Genomic DNA, 25,025 nt, shown 5'->3' with positions numbered 1-25,025 from the left:
TCGGCTCAGTGCCCTGCGTCTCCCACATCTTTTATGAGAAAGCTTTCTGTGTCTTATGCATCCTGAGGAGACAACTTTGTTTTAGATGTGTCAACCTGCATTAAATTCCTTGCCTAAAAATATTCCATGCAACATAGTTTGATTAGCGTTTCTCTAGAGTCACGATAATTCTAGAGATGGCAGGCATTGGGGTAATTATATATAAAATTCCTCTTGGGTTTAAGTCTCTTCCAAGATCTGATGGTTATTTTAAAACTAGTGTGTAAAGTGGCATGTCTGGTTTGCAGTGGGATTAGAATGGAAGTGTTAGAATGATTGGCAGAAACTGAGGGTCTCTTTGTCAGTTCCAATCAGAAAGGTGGGATGGTGTGCAGCCTCACCCACCTCCTCCTCCACCTGCAATAGTATGTCTGGGTGTGAGAGGAGGAGCCTGGGTAGTATAGGAAGAGGAGATCAAAGAAAGGAAAGAGCAATTAAAACCCATCAATCCATTTGCTCATGTAGATGTCTCTATGGAATTGGTGTCCTCTAATGCCTGTTGTGGAAAAGTACTGAAAAGTCTTGAAGAAGCTGGGTCCAGAGGGAGGCAGCGCTGTGGTCAGGAGGGGCCCTGCAACCCACGGCCTCTGTGGCAGTGTGGGTCATGGATGCAAAGCACACTTGTATTCCCAAACGGAGCTCACTGTTCTTTGCATTTATCGAAATATCTTTAATATTTGTTATTTACCTCAGCCAAATCCATGAATATTCTGAGTTCTAAGTATTCATTGTATAGATTTTTAATTTCCATGTATCCATTCAATTCGCTTTCTTCTAAGTTCCAAGATGGTTTGTTTGTGTTAGACTCAATCATTTCTTTGGAAACAGATTTTGCAAGCCGACTTGGGGAAACAATTTCTTCTACCTCACGGGAAATTTGAACAACTATTAAGTCACAGAAGCTTCTGTTAGTCAGCTTTTTATTACAGAGACAAAAATACCCGACATAAACAACTTTAAAAAAGGAAAAATTTTAGTTCGGCTCAGACTTCCAGAGGAATCAGTCCATGGTTACCCTGCTCCATTGTCCTGGGCCTGAGGTGAGGCAGCCCATCATGGCAGCAGGAAAGCAGGTGGGAAGACAGAGAGGAAGAGCCAGAGTCAACTACTTCAACTATGCCCCACCTGCCTACAGGTTCCACCACCTCTCAGTAGCCCATCCAAATTACTAATCCATCTAATGAATGAATCTATTAATGAGCTCCAAGCTTATGACTGCCCCACAGCCCCCCTCTTGACACCATTGCATTAGGGACCAAGCCTTCAGCTCATGAGCTTTGGGAGGACATTCCGGACCCAAACCCTAACAAAGGATGGTTCTTAAACCTTGTTGTATGTGGCACTCACCCGGGGAGCTTGCTCTCAACCCAGGCACCCAGGCCCAGCGTTAGATCTAGAGCATCAGATTTAGCAGGATGGAGCCTGGGCTGTGTTTTTAACAGTTCTTCGTGTGTCCTGCATCCATCCTGTGATTTTGATGCACTCCCCATTTTGAGAAATAGGCCTGAGAGACACAGATAGGAAAGAAGGCTGGTAAGCAATGATTTGGCCTGAGTGTCAGAAGAGACTCTATACCATGTTTCCTATTTACTCACTTTTAAACATTTATTATGTATCTGCTATATCCATACAATATTCCAAGGCTTCAGAGCCACACAGATGACTAAAACACAATCCTGCCTTCCTGTTACTCACAAACAGATATGATGACATGTGTATACAATTCAGAGATCTCCAGCACCGAGAGTGTACTGAAGAGTATTGAGTTCTGAAGGTGGGGCAGACAGGAAAGGGTTCCCAGGAAAGGTGAGGACCTCGGCACTTTGATAGGAAGGTCAGAGTCCACTGGGCAGCCGAGGGGGTAAGGATTCTATGGAGAGGGACCCACCAGCCAGAAGACTTGGGGACTGAAAAGGCTTGAGTATAGAGCACAGCAGGAGTCCTCAGGGTGGAAGACATCCTGAGGCATGTAAGGGGGGAAAGCCTGGAAGGGGCCTATTGTTTTGTAAACAGACAATTGCACAGGAGTCACTAACAAGAAAGTAGGTGTGTGCACGTGGAACTAGTAGTTTAGATTTTGTTCCTGATATTTTGGTGCTAATTAATGATTATTGTAGACTCCAGGTACTACACCCACCCCTCTTTCTGATCTCATCTGGTGATAGTTAAAAGACTTCTTCAGTTGCAAGCACTTTCTACTCTTTTCCTTCAGGTCTTCTTTTATATTTCATGTATGCCCTGGGTCTGTAGCATTTCTTAAGCCTGCAATTTCTAGCATTATTCCCATTTTACTTGAGTCATCTTATTAGAAATTATGTGTCTGGGTCCTTTAAATGCTAACTCTAAGCCACGATGCCAAATGAAGCTCTGGTGGTGAGGTAGAAAATGCCAACTGTCTTTTTACCTATTAGACTGGCTTGTGAATATAGGCCAGGTTTCTTTCCCTTTTTTTCCATCAAGTTTTCATTTCTTTTTAATGTCAGGAAGATTTAATAAAGCTCTGTCTACGTTTTTAACATAACGGCTGTCAGAATCAGTCTTGATAATTTCTTCTTTTAGATGATCTGCGTGTCTCCTTTCTATCAGTAACCAGAACAATAATACCTCACGTGGATTCAGGGTGTTTTACTTTTCAGTGTGCTTTTTAAGTGGTTTTGCTAGGAACCCTGTGAATTTCATAGAATATCACTGTAATTTTCTTAGTGTAATATGTTAATATGTAAGAAAATCAGGACCTAGCCTGATCAATATTTATTATAATAATTAAAATATTGATATTTAATCCAACTGTGTGATTGGAGACAGTAGGTGTTTTTTTTTCATTTAAAACTAAATAATGCCACCATCAATGCAGAATCTTCCAGTGCAGGCATTGCCTTTTGATTTTCATAATTAAGATAACATTTATTTGTACTAATAACTCAGTATTACATCTCCCTAATAGATGTACTGAGCAAGCACCGTGGTGACAAGATAAGTTGCCTTGTTTGTTCCATATGTCTGTGTTCTAAGTATTCCATAGTTTTAATTGGTTCCCCGCAGAATAACATTTACAAGCATATGGTATGGAAAATGCTGACTGCTTTTGTTATGTGTTTTAGTACTTGTGGTGGCCCCGGTTCACTTCGCCTTTAAATGTGATAATGAGCTTAGTTAATGCTCTTCATGGTGTACTTTTCTTAACCTGCGACCCACTGAATGCCACATACCACCCACACGGTGTATCCAGCAGCCCATTCACATTTGGGTGGAAAACTAATTCACAAAAGCTTTCCTCGTCGGTCTGTGCAGCAAGATCCGTTTTCTCTCCCTCCTCTCCCCATGTGTGGGTTTCTCAAGCTCTACGAGATTGCCTTCAATTATGCTGGAGAGGAGGATGCGCTGCTGGAAGCCTGAAAGAGCTGAGAGGCACGGCAGAGCTCTCTGGTGCCTTGTTTGTGAGATTTACCAGCGATGCCTTGCAAAGGGATTACAGATGTGAAATTAGACTCCTGGATTGAAGAAGGGACCAGCTGTATTTTTGGATATTAGAGGTATTTTGGTACTTGGGTGGTTTCCTCTGGGAGGACTGTGGCAGAGTACAGCTGAGTTATTAATCTTTCTGACGTTCTGTGCAAGGTTTCTCTTTTTTAAAAAAAAACTTTTTGATTATGGAAATTTTAAAGCATATACACAACTGGGAAGAAATATATAATAAGTGCTCAGTGGACCTATGTCTTCGTATTTTAATTTTCTAGAGCTGCCATAACAAATTACTCAAAATGGAGTGGCTCAAACAACGGGAATGTATTGCCACAGTGCTGGAGGCTGGAGTTGAAGAGCCAGGTGCTAGGATAGAACCCCCTCCAGCCCCTTGCTTAGCTGATGCTGGACTAGAGAAGTTCCTTGGCTTGTAAATGGGCTCCCTCCCACCCCCGTGTCTTCATATCATCTCTCCTTGGACATGTCCCTGTGTTCAAACTCCCCCTTTTTATAAGAACTCAGTCATATTGGACGAGGGCTTACCGAATGCCCGTCACCCACTGGAGTTGCGAGACAGCAAGGTGCTCTTGGCTGTCACTGTTGTTACTAACTGGTTGCTGCAGTTGGATTTTCTCTCTCCTTGAGCGGGCACTGGCCAACCAAGTGTTGGGAAGGAGGACCTCCCTACCTGCTGGTCCCAAGCGCATTGCGCCTTCTGCTCACACTCCACATTTTACTGCCTGTGCCTCCGCACCAGCACAGCCAGAAACCAACACATCAAGGATTTTTCTTTTTTCATTTTCTCCCTCCTTTTTTACTGTGAGACTCTGAAGAGTGAATTAAACTATGAGTGAATTAAAAAGTCACTCCTGCCGGGCGTGGTGGCGCACGCTTGTAATCCCCGTGCTTGGGAGGCAGAGACAGGAGGATCGCGCAGGTTCGAAGCCAGCCGCGTGCGCTGGCTTAGGAGACCCTGTTTCCAAAATAAAAATGTAAAAATAGGTCTGGGAGTGTAGCCCGGAGGTAGAAGGGCTTCCAGGAACCCCAAGTACCACCAAAAAAAAAAAAAAAAAAAAGTCACTCCTTGTTACCATAACTATAGTAAGGAGCCTTTCTACTTTTTTCAGTGAAAATTTATATTTAATATGGTCTATGGGATTTTAGTTGCTACAGGTTCTTGAAAAGAAACCAACCAACCAACCAACAACAAAAACACCTTGAGAGGGGGCACAGAGCAGGGCTTTGGTGTACTAGGGAAGATGAACGATGCTTTCTTAAGTCAATTTCAGATCACTGTGAATATGTCATTATTCCTTTGAGTCCTCAAACCATGAGTTTCCTTATCTGGTTGGTATTTGGAGAGTGGCAAATTTTATAATATGGCTATGTGTTTTTAAGTCGTGAAAAAGGCTTCAAATCTACACTCTGGGCAGTGGGTTGTGTTGGTTATAAGGTAGAAGTGTTAGGTTACTGATTATTCTAGATGTGTGGAGTTTTCAAAGCAGATACCAAAAAATATTTTAAAAATTGATATGTAATATTCTGTTTTCTGTTGGAATTCTAGATTCCTAATAATAGTTACTTAGAAAATAAAACGGTAAAAAATTTAATTAAGAGGTTTACTTAGTTCATTTTTGAAAGTTGTGCTAGCTCCAATGCACAAAGATTTATTCTACAAGATGAGTAAAAAAAATTAAAAGTTGATGTCATGCATTTTACAGATGCTTATGGCAGAGAAAGACTTGGGTGGCCTGCTGCATCTATATTATGTATCATTAGAACATCCATAATACTTAAAATCGTTCTCACTTATCAATCTCTAGATATGTCTTTTTATTGAAAATCCAACAAAAAGTAGACAATAAAATCTTCCTATAATAGTTTTTTTAAGATGATTAATTTATTTAGAACATCAAGGCAGAAAAACTTGTTCAAATAGCTTTGTTTTAGAAATATTTTTCAAAATCTGTTCAGCTGATTATCTTCCTAAAAATTACAAAACTAAAACTTAAGTTGTTAATATTTAAAAATCTTCCAGTTGAGGGTAGGAATCTGTTTGGAAACCCTGGATGATTCTCTAAATAAAAGAGAGCAGACAAAGGGAAAACTTTTGGGTGACGAAAACAGATTATTTGCTTCTTAGCAAATAAAATTATATTATCACAAGGTAGAAAAGATACTTATAAGACTTGAAATTTTTTGCTGGGAAAGGTTATTATTTCTACCTGAGCCCTGACCCTCAGATAACATTACATGCTTCTGATCTTAATATATCAGTGGAATAACACAGAATGCATTTATGCTTCTGTTTCTAGATTCTTCATCTATAGCTGTGTCCTGTTACACTGTTCTGTGTCACAAATGTAGATTTTAATAAGCCTTTATTGAATAACTACTGTGTGCCTGTTAAATTTAATAACTACGGTGTACTGTTTAGATTTAAAAAGAATTTGTCTACGCCGGGCATGGTGGCGCACACTTGTAATCCCCATGCTATGGAGGCAGAGACAGGAGGATCGCGCAGGTTCGAAGCCAGCTGCTCTGGCTTAGGAAACCCTGTTTCCAAATAAAAAGTATAAAATAGGTCTGGGAGTGTAGATCAGAGGTAGAAGGGCTTCCAGGAATCCCGGTACCACCAAAAATAAATAAATAAATAAATAAATAAATAAATAAATAAATAAGTAAATAGAATTTTTCTAGTTTGCAAAATATTTTAGTCAAAGGATGTTTATTTTTTAATTCATTGTATTGAAAGTAAATGTTATACATTTAATCTGTATTTGGTGCCCTCTCCCCCCACCCCATTGTTTCCCTTCCCCCCTCCTGATACTTAATACCCAGGCTAACCTTGCTATATTCATACTTTTACACCTATTTGGAAATAGCCGCTCATCAGTGAAATTCAGCTTCCTTCCTCTCTTAGTTTTCCATTCCAACTTTGCTGAGATTTTCCTTCCATTATCTGGAGTCCCTCTGGTATCCCCAATATTCACTTGTTTGGGCATATTAGAGGAAACATATGTCCCTTCTCTTTCTGTGTTTGGCTGATCTCACTTAACATAATGCTCTCCAGGACTTTCCATCTTCTTACAAATGACGTGATTTTGTTCTTCTTTATAGCTGAATAGAATTCCATTGTGTGTATTTCCCATAACTTTGCAAACCATTCATCTGTTGATGGGGGCCTAGGTTGTTTCCAAATTTTGGCTATTATAGTTTGCAAAATATTTTGAAAGAGTATATATACATATGTAAATATGTATATATTTTCTCTCTTCATATATCCATATATATAAAGTATGTAAAATATTTTTTCTCCATATATATATTCTCTTCATACATATATGGAGAGAGAAAATGACAAGCGTTGGAGGTCACCTAGAAGGTGAGAGTTCTTCTGTCACTGAAAAACACACAGTGTAATAAATAATGGCATCATTAAAAACTGTCATCTCCGCAAAGTACAGTAATCGCTCCATACTTCCTGGCACGTTTCCCCATGAACCTGCACAAGTGCCCCGTGCTGGAAACCCTTTTCTCCCCCGCCTGCTTGTAGCCGCTTATCTGTTCATTACTGTCATGTCTGAGGGGGTTTCAGACACGCCAGGTGTGTGGTGTCACCGGCCTGACGTCTGTTCCAAATGCAGACATTTACACTCGTGAGTATTAAAGCAATAGACCTTCAAGTGACGACAGAAAGCTGAGTGCAGAAAAGCAAAGCTTTTGGGAAAAGCCTTCCAAGCACATCTTGGCTCCTTCACAGAGAGGAAGACCTGACTAATTAGCTCCAGCCCCTCTCATCCGAAGGAGCAGAAATAATTAAAGGAACTGCGGGAACCTGTGCCGTGCAGTGGCAGCCGCAGAAGGGGCTGTAAGAGACCCCCAGCCCAGCCCTGGCTCAGGGAAGAAGGTTCTGAGACTTTGGTGTAGACTGACAGAAGTCTATTCTTTTTCTGCACAAAGATCATTGAATAAAAGTTTAAGTATTTATAAATCACATTTTTCAATAAGATGAAAACATTTTAATCTAGAACAAAAGGTAAATAGACACAACTTGTACCAACTTTAGAGAAAAATAGCAGCAAAAAGGGCTGTTTATTAAAATATTAATTTTCAGGGAAAATTTGAGAAGTAGTAGCATAATTTTTTTCTGATCAAGATTGTATTTAAGGCTGGGCGGGTTGGATATTACTATCCCTGGGCAGAAGACCTTGATCCTAGGGAAGCAGTAGGTCGTCCTCCAGCAGGAACTGTGTAAGTGACCCTGTGAATGTGATCATGTAATCTGGGTGAGCTTCTGTCTTACAGAATATCCTAATAGGTGTTGAAAGTAACCTCAGTTCCTCTGTACTCCCTGCGCTAGTCAGCTTCATATCACTATAACAAGAGCCCGAGGCAACCAAATTATAAAGAGAAAAGGTTTCTTTTGATTCAAAGAGTTGGAGGTCTTGGCCCACATTGGTTGGCCCTGTTGCTTTGGGGCCAGTGATGGCCTGTCATGGCAGGAAGAATGTGGCAGAGCCGGGAGGTCTCAGAAGGGAAGGGCAGGAAGGAGATGGGTCCTACTGCCCCAAGTGATCTGAGGCCTTCCACTGAGCCCCGTGTCTTGAGGGTCCTACCCTAGGAACCAAGCCTTTACCACATCGACTTTGGAGGACACTTATAAACCAATAATAGGGCTCACATATGCACCACATTCCAGGAATTACAAGGAGTGGTGGATAAGCCAGGGCTGCCCAAAGACCCATGAGTATTCATGGACACCTGTGAAGCAACCTAGCATCAGCCATCCACACAAGGATGAACAGTATCTTTCTCAGATGGATCTGTCATTTTTAGTGGAGGGTTTTGAAAAAGTGCTTGGAAGGGTAGAAAAAGATAGATATATTAAAGAAGTCCAAAGGGAGCCCAGCATGGTGGCACACACCTGTAATTCTAGTATTTGAGAGGCTGAGACAGGATCACAGGTTTGAGACCAGTCTTAGCAACTTAGCAAAACTCTCAGCAATCTACTGAGACCCTGTTTCAAAACAAAGCAATAAAAAGAGCTGGGCATATAGCTCAGAGGTTGAATGCAAACCTTAGCATGAGTGCAAAGACGCACACCCACACACATACACACACACACACACACACACACACACATACACACACACACACACACACACTCACACAGAAATGGCAAAGGGCATCATGGTTTTGTTACCTTGGATCTTTCTTTATGTGAGTTCCTATAAAGTCCTATGTGGACACTGAATGCAGGTCATGTACATACTGAGTCCTATTGTTTTCTGTTGATATATTGTAAAGAAACAGTTTGTAAACAAATCCCATGCTTACTCACCTCGCATATTTTTTATACAGCTAAGGAAAGGGGCAGAGAAAGCATACCTGAGTGGTCTAGTGAATCAAGATTGAAATCAGGATTTGGGGCTACTTCGCCACTTGTTATAAATGATTTTTTACTTAATTTGCAGCCAGGATAAACATTTAAACACATGTACAGAAGACTATGGGAATAGTATCAGGCTGTCAAATTCGAAGAAGAAAAAAAAAGAACACAAACCCACAAAAGCAAAGCTGAGGAGGGAGAGCTCTGATCTTTTTTTCCTCTGTTTTGCTGATGCTAAATCAACCAACATGATAGTTCTTGGAGGTATTGCTGATGTAGCAGTAAATTCTAGATCCACTGAGAACATTTGTTTTCAGTTATATTGTAGAAGATTCTGTTTGGGTCCCATCAGGGTGGTAGGTGACAGCTCTGTGTGGCCTGAGATGGTTGGGTGTGGTTGTGTACTGGTGGTATCATCATTCTCTATCTCCTTCCATAAGATGGAAGATTAAAAAAAAAAAGCAAGCCCCAAACATCATCAACATCATCATGGGCGGCTGTGCGTGCCTACGGGAGAGCAGGCGGGCCGCAAGAAAGGTGCACCAGGAGGAAGGCAAAACATTTCCTGTTGTAACACCAACCTGAACTACAGCTGCCCATGAACTCAAAATTTGTGCTCCTTATTTATTGCTTTGATTCACTCTTTCAACAAACATTTAGTTGAATGGTCTTACCGGGCAGTTTTAAGTGCTGATTCACCTCTACAGACTTAAAGCGAAGAAAGGATCTGACCAGTGCCAAGAGTGTGCCCTCAGGGCTGGGGTCCTTCACAAAACCAGTTGAAAGGATTCTCTCCCTCCTCCCTTTCCCTCTCTCCTTCTCTCCCCACTTCCTCTCCTTCCTTTTTTATCTTTAAAAACATTTTTTATTGGTACATTGTATTTATACATCATAATGGGGGTAAAACTTGTGTAGACATAAATGCACACATCACCCAGCCAGCCCCCATCCAGTCCCCACCCCACTCCCTCCCCATCCCTCCCTCCCATGCTTGGCTTAGTGCTTGACTTTGATATGAATAAGTACATCATGCCCTTTAAAGAGTTTCCCTTTCCCCCTCCCATCTCCACAGTTAGGATGCCTTATTTGCTCCTGTATAGGATCTCCTTTTTCACCTGGAGTTCCTCCAATGACCCCTTTCACCCTAGCTCTCACATATTAGGGAAAGCATCCGATTCCGATCATTTTTGTGACTGACTAATCTCGCTTAGCATAATGTCCTCAAGATCCATCCATTTCCCTGAAAATACCGCAATTGTATTTTTTTAATGGCCGAGTAAAATTCCATTGTGTACATATCCCACAGTTTTGTAACTCATTCATCTTTTGATGGACATCTTGGCTGGTTCCATAGTTTGGCTATGGTGAATTGTGCAGCTATGAACATAGATACACATGCATTAGTTTGGTAGTTTGGTTTACTTTCTTTTGGGTAGATACCCGGAAGTGGTATTGCCGGATTGAATGGTAGATTTATTCCCATTCTTCTGAGGATTCTCCATACTGTTTTCCAAAGTGGTTTCACTAATTTGCAATCCCACCAACAATGTTTTAGAGTTCCCACTTCTCCACATCCTCACCAGCATTTGTTATTGTTTGTATTTTGAATGATTGCCATTCTAGTTGGAGTTAGGTGAAATCTCAGGGTAGTTTTGATTTGCATCTCTCTGATTGCCAATGATGTTGAGCATTTTTTCATGCATTTATTGGCCATTTGAATTTCTCACCCTGCACAAGAGTCAATTCAAGATGGATCAAAGACTTGGAAATTAGACCAGAGACCTTGAGGCTCCTTGAAGAGGGCATAGGCCCAACACTACAACACAGAGGCACAGATAAAAACTTTCTCAACAAGACCCCAAAGGGGTCAATCAATACATGGAATTGCATGAAACTGAAGAGCTTCTGTTCAGCAAAGGAAACTGTAAAGAACCTCAATCGAGAGCCAACAGAAGGGGAAAAGATTTTTGCTACCTACCCCTCCGATAGAGGACTAATATTTAGAATATACAGAGAACTCAAGAAACTCAACACTAAAAAAACAAATCATCCAATTAAAAAATGGGCAAGCGAACTAAATAGACAATTAATGAAAGAAGAAATTCAAATGGCTTTTTTTCTTTTTCTCTTAAAACCTCTATGATTTTTGCCCAATATCTCTCAGAACTTTTTATTATTATTTTTCAAACATACACCAGCAGAGAGAAGAAAGAGAACTCTATATGCCCATATCCCAGCTTCAAAAATTACCAACATTTTGTGAAAAGGGCTAAATTTGAATTCTTAATCTTTGGGAAAAACAGTTGCAAGTTGTATTATTATTCTATCTAATTATCAATAGGAAGTTACTTGACTTTCCATTTCCCCACTAGAGGAGGCATTGTAAAACTGGAAAATCTCCAAAATACCATATGAAGCGCTGTTAATTCTTTAGAAATCACTGTCTGTAGTATCATTGCCTGGGGCTGGGGGTACACACTCCAATGCCTCTGATTACTAATATAGTAAATACCCTTTTTGTTGTGAAATCATTTAAACTTGAATTTTAGAATTACTTTGTATTAGACATCCATTAATCATCCCAAATGTTAAGGGACAGAGCTAAGTGATACTTTCTGGCTGATTACAAGTTGTGTTTCTAAGGTTCAGGACACACACTGCATATGCATATACTAATAACAAATCATGTTCTGACAAAGTTCTAGAGTATACCTGTTTACACTGATTGAGACACTTAAAAATATAATTAGTATAATGGTTACAACTTCAAAAATAGATTAATTAGAATATGGTGCAGATTGAGAAATCCAGTATTTTAAGCTGAAAAGAAAGAGGAAACTATGTGATGATGTAAGACGCATGCAGATTCATTACTTTATTAAATCATTTGGGCCAGCTATTCAACGTCAGATACCCAGCTCCACTAAATGAGAGGCTCCTTGGGACACGAGTCCCAGCTTGGACTTGTGTTCCCAAGACTTCCTAAGGCAGCGCTCAGAACACAGTAAATGTGCCAGTCAACACTAGTTAGTGAGCAATGATTTCAGATATGACAGTTGGGCAGAAGATAGTTTTCAACTTATATCCATTTCTTTCTTTTTTTGGGGGGTGTTACTGGGGTTCCTGGAAGCCCTTATACCTCTGGGCTACACTCCCAGACCTATACTTTTTAATTTATTTTTAAAACAGGGTCTCTTAAGCCAGAGCAGCTGGCTTCAAACCTGCGGATCCTCCTGTCTCTGCCTCCCAAACGCGGGGATTACAAGCATGCGCCACCATGCCCGGCTTCATTTCTTTATTCATTTTCATAAATAACAGCATCATAGAACAGACACAGGCATATGGCACATGTATTCTGCCTACCTCATGGTATATAGTTCTTTTGGGGACTTTCTTGAGTACATTCTTTCAATACATGTATTTGTTTATGAATTTTATTCATATATTACTGTACTAGCATATAAGGCATATTGTAAACCATATTTTTAAAGAAACAATATCTGCTGAGCATGGTGGCGCACGCTTATGATCCCAGCATGCAGGAGGCTGAGACTGGAGCATCACGGTTCACCAACAGCCTCAGCTACTTAGTGAGGCCCTCTGCAATGTAGTGAGACCCTGTTTCAAAATAAAGAATAAAACATAGGGCAGGGGGTGTAGCTCAGAGGTCGAATGCTCCTGGGTTCCATTCCTAGACCCCCCAAAAGATGTCTAAAAGGGTAAGATAAATAAGTTGGTACTCTATCTTCCCTCACACTTAGGTAGACTAACTACCTCGCCTTGGAAACCACTGACGCATTCCAATTGTAAAAGCCTTAAGACTTCTAATTTTTAACTTTGGTAAATGTTATGATATTGGCAATTCTTTATGAAAAATGTGCTGATCTAAAGTAACTCAACAGTACTTTTCCAAAACCAATTGCAGGTATATTCTGTGGCTGATAGGAGCACATGGTCCTTAGTCGCTTATCCTGGGTCCTCTTTGAGGTGATGGTTTCCAAACATGACAGCTCATAGGAATTGGGCGTCATTTCTTACCAGTCTGATAGATAAAAAAAAAAAGTCAATAACTCAAGCCATTCATTTGTGTGTGTGTGTGTGTGTGTGTGTGTGTGTCTGTGTGTGTGTGTGTGTCTGATTGTGTGACTGGGATAGAACCCAGGGTCTCTCTAGCTCTGAGCTACATCCTCAGTCTTTTTACTTTTATTTTGAAACAGGGTCTCAAGTGATGCCTCTAGCCTGCTATCCTCCAGTCTCAGCCTCCCACGTACTTGGATTACAAGTGTGTGTCACCACACCCAGCTGTCATTTGTCTTTTTTCAAAGATCAATATGTAGGAACTCTTTGCATGTTAGAAATACTGTCCTTTAGTGGCAAGATGTTACAAATATTATGAAAATAATACATTTTATTGTGTTGTTTACATTTCTTATTTCTTTTGGTACTGTTGCCCTAACAAAATTTCACTATCTTATTCAACCTCCTAGATAAAGTATTTTGTTGGCCTATCGTTTTGACACGAGCAAAACAGAGGAGCAGATGCATTCCAGTCAGGAGCCGGGAGACCAACCTGTTCTCTAGTAGAGTCTATTACAATATTGTCTGGCAGCAGACCCAGTAGATTAGGAAAAATATGGCCCAGGGTGTTCCCTACTCTTCAGTACTCAAAACAATAATGCCATATTAAATAATGCATGCCTGTTGCATACTTAATGCAATCTATTGAAAAAGTTGTTCCATAGACGCCCAGGGCCAGAGAACAAAGTAGTATGTATTGATATTACCAAAGTTAAATATGTTAATAATATTTTAATGGTTTATTTATCAATAAGAGTAGGATAAGCATCCTAAAAGCGATACAGAAAAAATATGAAGATGATAAAATTTTTTGTCCATATGAACAGTCTAAAGCACTCATCTTAAGCAATCATAATGAACACAAATTGGACAACTGTAAGATACTATTTTCCTATCAATATGATAATGCTTCCAAATACAGTTGAGGATTTGAGAATTAGGTATTTTTGTTAGCGAAAATGAAAATTTCTACAGCCTTTCTGGTGAGCATTAAAATACTTTAAATTAAAAAATACTTTAAATTAAAATTCTTTGACCTAGAAATTTAAAGTCCAAGAGTTTATACTGAAGAAATGCCTAGGAGTAGCCAAAAATATTATCTTCCATATATCTATGGCCTTATTTATTTATGTTTTAGAATAAATTAGATCTCTCACAACAGAGGATCAATGAAATATTTTATGATGATTTATATTAAGGAATACCATTAAATGTAATCAGCATTCAGCTCTTTATCATTTTCAGTGGTACTGAGCACAGCCAGGCGTGGTGGTGCACGCTTGTAATCCCAGCACTTGGGAGGCGAAGACAGGAGGATTGTATAGGTTCGAAGCCAGCCTCAGCTACTTAGTGAGGTTCTCAACAACCTAGTGAGACCATGTTTCAAAAACCAAAAATAAGCCAGGCATGGTAACACACACCACCTATAATACTAGTACTTTGGGAAGCTTAGACAGGAGGATCATAGATTTGAGGACAGCCATAGCAACTTAGAGAGGCCTATAGCAACTTAGTAAGACCCTGTTTCAAAATTTAAAAGAATTAGGTTGGAAGAAGAATGCCCCCTGGGTTCCATCCCTAGTACAGTAGGAGAGAGAGGAGAGGAGAGGAGAGGAGAGGAGAGGAGAGGAGAGGAGAGGAGAGGAAGAGAGAGGGGGAGATAGAGAGAGATATTAAAATATTGTGTATTATATAATCATACTACTGCAAAAGTGAATACTCAAAGAAGAATAAAAAAGATAAGGAAGTAAGGAAGTAATAGCTTAACTGATTGACTTTGAGAATTAAACTTTTTATTTCCTTTGTAAGTGTCTACATTTTCCAAATGTTTATGCTGTATATATTACTTTAGGAAGTCATTAATGTTAACCTTAGGTGACAAAGGTATCTATGTGCATGTAGCAGGAGTGTTCTTACTCATTCAGTTTCGTGTGTGTGTGTGTGTGTGTGTGTGTGTGTGTGTGTGTGTGGTACTGAGCATTGAATGCAGAACATTTTACCTCCAAGATATACCTCTAGCTCTTTTTATTTTTTATTTTGAAACAGGGTCTTGATAGGTTGCTTAGAGCCTCATTATTGCTGAGGTTGGTCTTGAACCTAAGATCTTCCTGTCTCTGCCTCCCAGGTACTGGGATTATAGGCATGGACCACCATACCTGGCTCCTCATTCAGTTTTTTTAAACTCTTGTGTTGCTGTTTATGTTGATACTTTGATTTTTTAAAGGGCTCTTCTAAGCTTTTGCTAAGGTTCCATTGTATCTCAGGTGGTTTCAACTTTCTCCAGCTGGGAGGGATCAGCACAGGAAAGAGACGCCAGAGAGTGCAAGGTCAGAGGAGCTGAAAGAAAGGGTCAAGGACCCAGGTGCTTATCAGGATGAGGATACTGGGAAGATGATGATGGTTGCTGAGTCTGGAAAGGGAAGGGTGGAATGATTGTACAGATATACACCACAGGAAACAAGCTCCTGAGATGTGGCATTGTTTTAAGCATGAAGGAGCCTGTTAGTAACCAACAGGTGCATCTCCCTCCCACATGGGATGGTTGGAAGTGAAGGCAGCTTGGGAAGTTATGTAGGACAGACTTCTTGGGGCTCTTCAGGAAAGGGAAATATTTGGGGCACCAACTTTGGCTTTTTGAGATTAAAGTTTTGGAGGAAAAATTAATGGTGCTGACTCTAAAATTGTCCTTTGAGGCCACTGTGACAATGGGAATCCTCAAGAAGAATACTAAAAAATTTGATATTATCATTAAAATAACAATTTTTGCCTAAATCATTATTATGATCCAGAAGATGTATATAAACTGTTTTTGAGTTGACTCAATTTGAGAATATTTTGTCTTCAAGACTGGCAATAAACAAGTTCAGGAAGCATGGATTCAGCTTAGGGCAAGAGTGGCTGAGTATCCACTACCCAGGGCTCTAGGCTACACCTCCTGCGGGAAGGGAGCTGGGACCCACACTGCTCGCCCAGAGAATCCTCAGATTCAGGCTTTGGTCCATTTCATCACCCACCCACAGTGGCCTCTTGTGTATGAAAACATAAAAGGAGACTCAAGTAGGGCCTCAGCTGTTACAGCTGGATTTACTCAGACTGACCCAACCCCCTCTTTCCCAAATAAAAAATATTAAAACATTATACAAAGGTATTTCCCAACTCTGCAAAGGAAAGCTGAGGGAAAGTACTGAGTTTGATTGGGATGGAAGTGAGAAAAAGTTCTGAGATGGCCTAAGTTTAATTACGATGAACTGAGATTGGAGGAAGGGGGAAGATACTCAGTTAACAGCTGTGGACAAAATCAACAAAAGGTTGCTTCACCAGCACACATTCATGAATTGTGTTGAAATCCTGACCTGGATGCCATTGTGGCCAGCCACCCCACGCTACTCTGTTGATGCATAAACTTTCTGTATATTAACCCTGAGCAGTCTAAAGCAACAAGGACTTCTTATAGACTGTCCTCCTTATAGACTGGCCCTTTCTGCTTCATGTTACCTAGTGCCTATGTTCTAGGGCCAAATGTAAATCCAATGTAAACAATTTATGCTTTCCTAAATTTCCATTATAAAAGCACTCTAGCCTGGCTCTTATGGTTGTGGAAACTTGCCCCAGGACATGGTCCTTCTCTGGCTGGCATCTGTAGCAGCTCAATAGCCCTTTTATTTCAAAGATACCTCAGCCTCAAGAGTTTTAGTTTAATAGTGATGAGGGGAGAGGCCGTAGGCTGCATACAATTTTCTGAATTTACTGTTTCAGTTTTATCAGGAAGCGAAACAATTAAATTACCTCATAGAACTTTTCTGTTTTATTGTTGGAAGCTCTTTGTCTTCTCCTAAATTGTTTGTTGATATTCATCCGCTAGGTCACCAATTAAATTATGACATTTATGAGAAAATTGAATATAAAATGTCTGTGTCTCAAATTTGTAGATTCTGGTAAATGCTTTTGTTTTTACATATGACCTGAAGTGCACCTCTCAGAAAAAAACTGATTATGGTCTCTCAGTCACTATTATGGTTTATTAATTAACTATTAGAATGAATCTGGGCTTGGAAATCAGTGAGTCAGAACATCCTATTTGGCAATATGAAATTTTTTAAAAAAGGTACCTATACTTTTCCCAGAAATTCATTCATTCTCATTCTCTATGTTGTGTACACAATTGTTACAATTAAGCTATTGAAAATGAATGAAAATCTATAATTGGGTCAGAAAAAAGGCAAGTTTCTGAAGGGTAGCAGTGGAAGCACCCCATTTTTGCAGAATATATGTGTTAGTATATGTTTATACATTTTTACATGTGGAATAATTAATAATATGTTAATAGTAGTTATTTTGGTTATTATGATGGCATTTATTTCTTATCAGAAAAAAAGTAAATGGAAAACGTAAGATAAAATACAAACAGTTCAACTGGTGGTAGAAGTCCCTGTCATGTGCGGCCCTCACAGGCAGCGGGTACATATTGCCTTCTTAGCTTTTTAAACTTTTGGTTGATGCCCTTTAATCCCAACACCACCGTTCTCCCACTTTGGATCCCAGACGCTCTCTAGATGGCGATCAGCTTGGAAATATCAGGAAACCAGGAGTTCTCAAAATTTTCTTTAACCCAGCGTCAGTATCAAGAGAGGATAGGGTTTGTTCAATGATGTGACTTTATCCATGTGCACAGAGGTCTCAGGGGCTTCTGTCCTGCCCTTGAGGACCAGGTTGCTCTGGGCATCTCCACAACTCTCTTTGGACCTTGCTACTCATTTGGCTGGAACATCACATGCTGCTTCTGCTGCCCTGGCTTTCCTGGGGACCGTGACTGTGTGGGTCATGGATCTGCAGGATTGTAAGCAGCATGCTAGATTTTTCCTGTCCACCTTTGAAGTCTTTCGATGCAGGACCGACTGTGGCAGCCACAGGTGCATGGGGTCACCTGGGGAGGAGCTGGGCCCTTCTCTGTACCCCCTGGCAACCAGCCTTCAGGGATGAGAACTCCTGCGTTGGCTTGGAGTTAGTAAGTAGTTAAAGGAAGCCTAGCTCAAATGCCCCTCGTTCCTAAGCCCGGCTTTCTGTGTAGATGCCATCTTACACATGGGGAGACTTCTTTTTCTCTGGTGTGTTTATTCACTAATTAGGGAGGAGGGGCTAAGAAATATTCTCTGCTTTAGTGTGAGGAAGGGATTCTCCAATTTCTGTTACCATTTTTCTGTGGGGGTCCTCCTTTCCTGGATGTAGTGCCTAAGATTAGTGAGCTACCCCAGTGCAGGGACAGAATCACAGTGAGACCCACAGCACAGAAAAGGGGTTTTGCAGACTGAAAGCGCACCTCAATGAGGCCGGCAAATCAGCCAGAAGCCGACTGCCCCAACCGGTTGGGCTTCCAGTTTTGGTTAGCACAGTGTCTGGGACTTTGGCAGGACAGGTAGCCATGTCTTTCCAGACTAGTGCCGTTTTTGGGAGAAGTTATATTTTGCCTGGTGAGAGAAAACTTGGGAGCAGGTCTGGGTACTCAAGTCATCCTGCCCATTCAGGCCTTGTGCCACCTGCAGAAGGTCATATGGCAACCAAGTGACAGGTCAGCCAGTGGGCACATGCTTTGCCTTGAAAACAAGGCCTAATCTGTGGAGGGAGAGGCTGTGGGCTTCCGTGGAAAGTGGAGGAAGGAAGTGACCCCCTTAGTGTTTTAGAGTAACCCACCCACCTTCCCAAATGGACCTTTCCATAGCTGCACCCACACAAAGAGAGGGCAGATGCATGTGCAGATAGGGTTTGTCTCCTTACAAGATGGCATCAGCGCAGGGTGGGGACTGTGCTCTCTTGCTGGGTAGGGGCCCTTTTACAGCTAGCCTGTGTTCTCCCCTTCCTGCTCATTTCTGGCTACTACCTATGCTGACATTTCTGTGGGTTTGCCTACAATATTTTTGAAACAAGATTCATTTTAATATATTTTTAAAGTTTGATGACGATGATGATGATGTAGTATAGGGACTGAACCCAGGAGCATTCTACCTCCAAGCTACACCAACCCTCCTTTTTAATTTTTTTATTTGAAACAGGCTCTCACTAGGTTGCTAAGAGTTTCACTAAGTTGCTGAAGCTGGTCTTGAACCTGAGATCCTCCTGTCTCGTCCTCCTGAGTACTGGGATTATAGGCATGCACCACTATGCCTGGTCTAACTTTGTAGAATTTTTTTTTTTAAGGGAGGTGGGGAAGATGGAGTATAACTGTATTGCAAAGGCTCTGATTTAAAGGTTTATTGTGGGTCTTTATTTACTTTTTTTTAATCCAGGGTCATTCTATCTCTGTGCTACACGTCTATACCTGTTATGTTATGTTATGTTATGTTATGTTATGTTATGTTATATTGAAACAAAGCCTCATATATGTTTAAGTTGCTGAGGCTGGCCTCCAGCCTTTGTGCTTTCTATCTCAGCTTCCCAAGTATTGGGATTTTAGGCATGCACCACCATGCCTGGCTATTATGGGGCTTTAAAAGTGGAAAGTTAGAGACAGGAGAAGCTTTGTTTTTAAGAGAGTAGAATTATGAAGATGCTGATCTAAGTTCACTGCGGGCCCAGAAGCCTGCCTTCTGGTCAGTTCTTCTGTTTTCCATGACTGGGTTTGAAAGTGCTTTTGCTTAACAAATGTAACTTCCTTATTAATGCAGTTGAATCTGAATGTGAAAGCATTCAAATTAAAAAAAAAAAACTTTAGTAAGAAATCTCATTGTATTGGTACATAGGATTATACTCTGAAAACATATTAAAATTGTGATGGGGAGTACTGGCATATTCAATAAATTTCTTTGTATTCATCGATTATGAGAAGATTCTGACAACCTAGTGTATCTAGATGGAGAAGCCATATGGTGCCTACGTTGTCTAATTATCCGTGCTATACTTTGTGTGGGGCTTGGGCAGTGGTGGGTTTAGGTATTTACAATGAGTCTTTGTCTCCTGAAACCCCTCAGTGCTTGCTGTGCTTCTGTGCCAATGTTAGGGACTGGATACTCACCAGATTCTTCACTGCTAAGCCGTGTTTAGAAAGTGTACACACCAGGCGGCAATGGGCACGTTCTCACCTCAGGGCCTTGCGCTTAGCTTTCCCTCCCTAACTTCAGGTCTTGACTCAAACGTGTTCTCAGTGAGATGACTTCACCCGACTCCCCTTTTACGGTTTCTTTTCTTTTTTCCACTTATCATTATCTGATTTTTTTGGTCCGCCATATCCCGTGCACTGAACTCGAAGTCCACAAGGGCTGGGACTTTTGTCCGTTCGTTTCTCTGCGGCGTTCCTAGGGCCTGGACCAGTGCCTGGCACAAGCAGGTTTCTACTGCTTGAACGATGAGAACCCATGGAGTGGATAGAATTGCACGTGCTCACTGTTAGTGAATGGTTTTCATTTCCAGATACCTGGACCAGCTTCGGGTCTCTGTCCCCCGCTTAGCTCCTTTCTTTTCCTGAGTAATAAGTGGGTTTGGGCTTGGAAATAATCCGATGCACCAATCTTGCTATGCCGCCCATGTCTTCTTTTGTGTGCTTGAAGGCTGAACACATAGCTGCATCTGGGACTGATCGAGCCTAGACGAGAAAGCAAGTAGGTCAGTAGTTTTGATGCTGAGAATCTCTGAAATCTTGCTGTATTTAGCATGCATATTTAGCACTCTCTCTTTATCCCTCGTTCCCTTGCTTACTTACTGGGAAGACAATGAGGTCATTCTGGCACTGTGGAGTGGTTAGCGCAGGGCAGCAGAGATCTGACTCCCTGCTCAGGGCCATGGCTTCTAGAAAAAGCTCTGGTCCCATCCCAGACTCCTCTGACCTATGAAAGTGTTGATCTTTTTACCATCTGTCTCACAAGATTTGGGAGGAGAAATGAGGTAATGTCTCTTAGACCTCTCAGCTTCTCGGAAGAACAGCATTTACTGTAATGTGATTTCCTGGTGCATCCTTGTATCGTAATGGAGTGTAATTGCATTTGCCTAAATTTCCTCAGGTGCCCCTAGAACATTTGACTGTCCTGACTTTAAGAGTGGAACCTAGACCAGAATCCTCAAAGGATGCTCAGACAATTTAGCCAGCTACACGTTCATGAGATTAGAGAAGGAAGCTAGGAGAGGAAGGACTGGGAGCTGGGACTGGTGGGAATGAGGGCAGGGGGCTATACATATCTTTAGAGAGCTTATATCATACGTTAGAGCATGTTTTCCTAAGGATCAATATCTCGATCTTTTTTCAAAGTATGCATCTGTAATTTTAGCAATATTACATACTGGATGACTCATCTGCAAAATTGATCCTGTTATCTTTGTCCATGGTATACTTTTTAATCCAGTTTCCTTAAAGATTTACTTAATTTTGTTTCTTGAGCCAGTATCTGGTTGTTTAATAACTTGTTTTTGCTTCTTATGCCAGCAATTTCATAGAAATACTAACACATTTCTAGATTTGTTCATAAAAATACCCACCAGGTTATGAAATGTCTTAATTTGTTCTGCACATAAAGGATTAAGTAGGTCTGTGTGTGGCAGGGAGTTGGGGGTACTAGGGATTGAACCCAATGCCATTCTACCTCTGAGCTACATCCCTAGCACTTTTTATTTTGAAACAGGGTCCTTCTGTCTTCTTGCAGCCCTTCTATCTCAGCCTCCCAAGTATTGGTATCACAGGCGTGTGCTGATGTGCCTGGCTAAAGTCAGACTTTTATTAAAGCAGTTATGACTAATCTAACAGTTATGACTAATCTAATCTTTTATATAACCCTTCGGAGCAATATTACAACTAAGTTGGTTATTTAGTTTTTCCTAAACTGAGAGGTTAAAACAAATGGTGAGGAGTGAGAAGCGTATACAAAAGTATTCTTTATGACAAACTGTACTGATACTAATTTATATTGCAGTTATTTGTATTGGTTCTTTGGAAATGCCAAAGGATTTCCGTAAAGAAAATTTAAACAACTATTGAGTTAACTGGGCAGGGAGGGGGGTAGTACATGTTCACGTCTGCAGGGGATTTTAATACACTTCAAGAGCAATTGCTATAATTTGTATTCTTAAAGCAATCTTTCAAATTTTTCTGAGCAGAGAAAGTTTTACAAGTTTCATTTGTGAAATAATAGACTATAACACAAAGAGAATATATCCTGTCACCTAAAATGTAATGTGAAACTAAATCGTCACCAAATTCTCTGTTTATTGGATTACATTGCATGCCATAGATATATGGAAAAAATAACTCTTTTTTTTAAAATCAAGAAGACTGTCTTACATAAGGAAATGATAATAGAATTCCACGCAACTGTTCTTAAGAATGAAATGATCTCTAAGAACTTAGGACTCGGAAATATAGCTCAAGTGAAGTGAAATTATGGATATCCTTAATGCAATCACATTTTCTCTTCCTGACAATTGACCACTTTGAATGAACATTTTGAAATGTTAAACATATTGTGCAGTTTTTAATGTTTTAATGTAAAGCTTCATGAAAAATTTATGATTTTTCTGTCATTGTGTATGCACATAGGGTATACTTTGAAAATAATGATTTTTTTTCTTCATATTGATAATTGCAAGTTAAAATGTGATGTTTTATTTCGTTTTGTTTCAGAATCGAAGCAAACGCTTGGAGAAGGTCCATGTGGTTATTGGACCTAAATCCTGTGACTTGGATTCTCTCATTTCTGCTTTTTCATATGCTTACTTCCTAGACAAGGTGAGAGGAAAAGGATTATATCTTTTATACTTGAATTACAATGTAACTTTTAAGAACAAACATTTTTAGAAGTAAGGAAGCTGAGACCAATGTGGTGGCACACGCTTGTAATCCCAGCATTTGGGAGGCTGAGATAGGAGGATCACCATTCACAGACAGCCTCAGCTACTTAGTGAGGCCCTGTGCAACACAGTGAGACCCTGTTTAAAAAAAATAAAGAATAAAAAAGTAGGGCTGGAGGTATAACTCAGAGGTAGAATGCCCCTGGGTTCAATCCTTAGTTCAGCAAAGAAAAAGAAGCTATAAACTTAATTTTCATGTTCTAGTTTATTATTGCAGACAATAAAGTATTATAACCTGTTTATCAACAAGCATTACTAAGCACCTACTGTATGTTAAGCATTGTGCTAGTTTTTTTTTAACTGACTGCATAAAAATCTTACTTCATTAAGGTCACTGTTTTAAATTAAAATTTAAAAGTGTTTATAATAACCTATTGCTTTGTGAGAATTCAAGGAACTAACAAAATAAAAATAAGGATCAAAATGTCGTATTTTTCTGGGCGTGGTGGCACACGCTTGTAATCCCTGCGCTTGGGAGGCGGAGACAGGAGGATCGTGCAGGTTCAAAGCCATCCTCGCTGGCTTAGGAGACCCTGTTTCCAAAAATAAACAAAGTATAAAATAGGTCTGGGAGTGTAGCCCAGAGGTAGAAGGGCTTCCAGGAACCCCAGTACCACCAAAAAAAAAAAAGTGTTGTATTTTCCTTTATCATCCTGTTGGATGGTCTTACCCCTGGGGATAGAAATACTGGTGCAGAGTAGCTTGTGTGAACACTACATCAAGTACAGAGCACATTGGCTGAGATTTTCAAAGCCAGAGATACTATGTGCCAACTCTATGTTCTATAAGCCCTGTTTTGGTTTTGCCTTTGACCCTGAGTCTATACACCAAGGACATTCCCAGTAGTGATAATCTCTCTGAAGGGGGAATCTTTTTACTCTATAAGGCACAGGTGCACCTACCAAAATTGAAAATGCCTTTCAATAAATTATTTTTCAATTTCCCCTCTATAAAACGCACAACCCATGACATTAGGGCTTAAAGCCTTAAAATATACATTATGAGTGTTTGGGTGCTACTTCCCAAACTTCATACAAGTTTTCATTTTCCAGAGACAGGTTTGCTTCATTCCAGTTGTGTTTGGCTGCTTGGCCCTGACGGTCTGTGTAGCTGATCTAGAGCAATTCAAATTCGCATGAAACCCAGTCTTCCAGAATGAGCGGTGGGTGGCAGGAACTGCTTGAGGCAGCAGCTGACAGTGGTGACAGGGAAAATATTCGGATCTCTACATGTGGGCTTCTTATCAAATTTATCTTAAGATTTGTTGAACTTTGCAAGGGAGATTAATTGGTATTAGGAGATAAATGTGCCTATGTCAAGATGTGTATATTAAACACTGATCTTATTAATTGGGCACTTTGGCCCCTAAAAAAAGATGTTGCTTGTCCAGAGAACATAGCGTTGACTGTCCTGGATTGATATTTAGACTGATGTTGGCATGGACTTTTAAGGAAATTATATCTTCATAATAACACCACCAACAACAGCTACAATGTCTTGAATGAATATAGTGATGTCCAAGAAGGGAGATGGGAAAGTAATTAAGAGGGAGAAAAGATAAGTAAAAATAAAGATTCTCATGCATCCTCCTCTTCAAAGGTTTGCCTTTGAGCATAGAAACAAACACGGGCTTGCTGAAGAGTTCCATCTGGGAATGCTGTTGTATTTCTCTACCTGCGTCTTAGTTTACTGGTGTTCTGCGCCTCCACTCAATGTTTTCTGAGATCTTGGGTTTTCTCTCTCAGAGTATTAACACATGGGATAAAGACAGGGCTTTTCAGCTTTATGCAGAGCACTTCATTTACGTCCTCCCCACTCTGGTACATGAGCCCCATTCTGCAAACAGGGAAAACTGAGGTCCAGGGGGGAAACCGCCTTTTCCAAGTCACACAGCAGAGGCCGAGGCTCGAACCTGGTTCATTCTTCTGACTCCAACTTCAAAATTGGTCCTACAAAAGGTAGGCTCAGACCTCATGATCTAGACACACCTGCCAGTTCCTTTCTCCACTTTAGTATCGGGAGTGAGGCTTAACTACCAATTAGGAAAAAGAACTGGCGTGCCTGAATTGCTAATTGTAATGTGAAATTAGCATTCCAGGTGAGAGAAAAACCACCCTGTTGGAGTAGCTTTGTGGACTGTAGCAGTGGCTGATTCATTTGTTTCATTCAATAAATGTTTATTATATGTTTACTAGGTGCCAGAGTGTTTCATACAGTGAGAAGCAAAGCT

General features: G+C 40.5%; 1 protein-coding gene across 2 annotated transcripts in view; it reads left to right on the top strand.

Moving 5' to 3' along the window:
• Positions 1–25,025, top strand: part of PRUNE2 (prune homolog 2 with BCH domain) — a gene marked incomplete at both ends in the record, with an annotated part of 276,889 nt that overhangs the window by 33,192 nt on the left and 218,672 nt on the right. For both annotated transcript variants that reach the window (XM_080709115.1, XM_080709114.1), the window contains one exon: positions 22,569–22,673. In XM_080709115.1, coding sequence (XP_080565241.1) covers positions 22,569–22,673 — 105 coding nt within the window. The remainder of the gene's footprint in view (positions 1–22,568; positions 22,674–25,025) is intronic.

The sequence above is a fragment of the Muscardinus avellanarius genome (genome assembly GCF_963383645.1).
Source record: "Muscardinus avellanarius genome assembly, chromosome: 13".
Lineage (NCBI taxonomy): Eukaryota > Metazoa > Chordata > Mammalia > Rodentia > Gliridae > Muscardinus > Muscardinus avellanarius.
The sequence above is the reverse complement of the archived record's forward strand: the minus strand, read 5'-3'. Positions and strand labels throughout refer to the sequence as shown.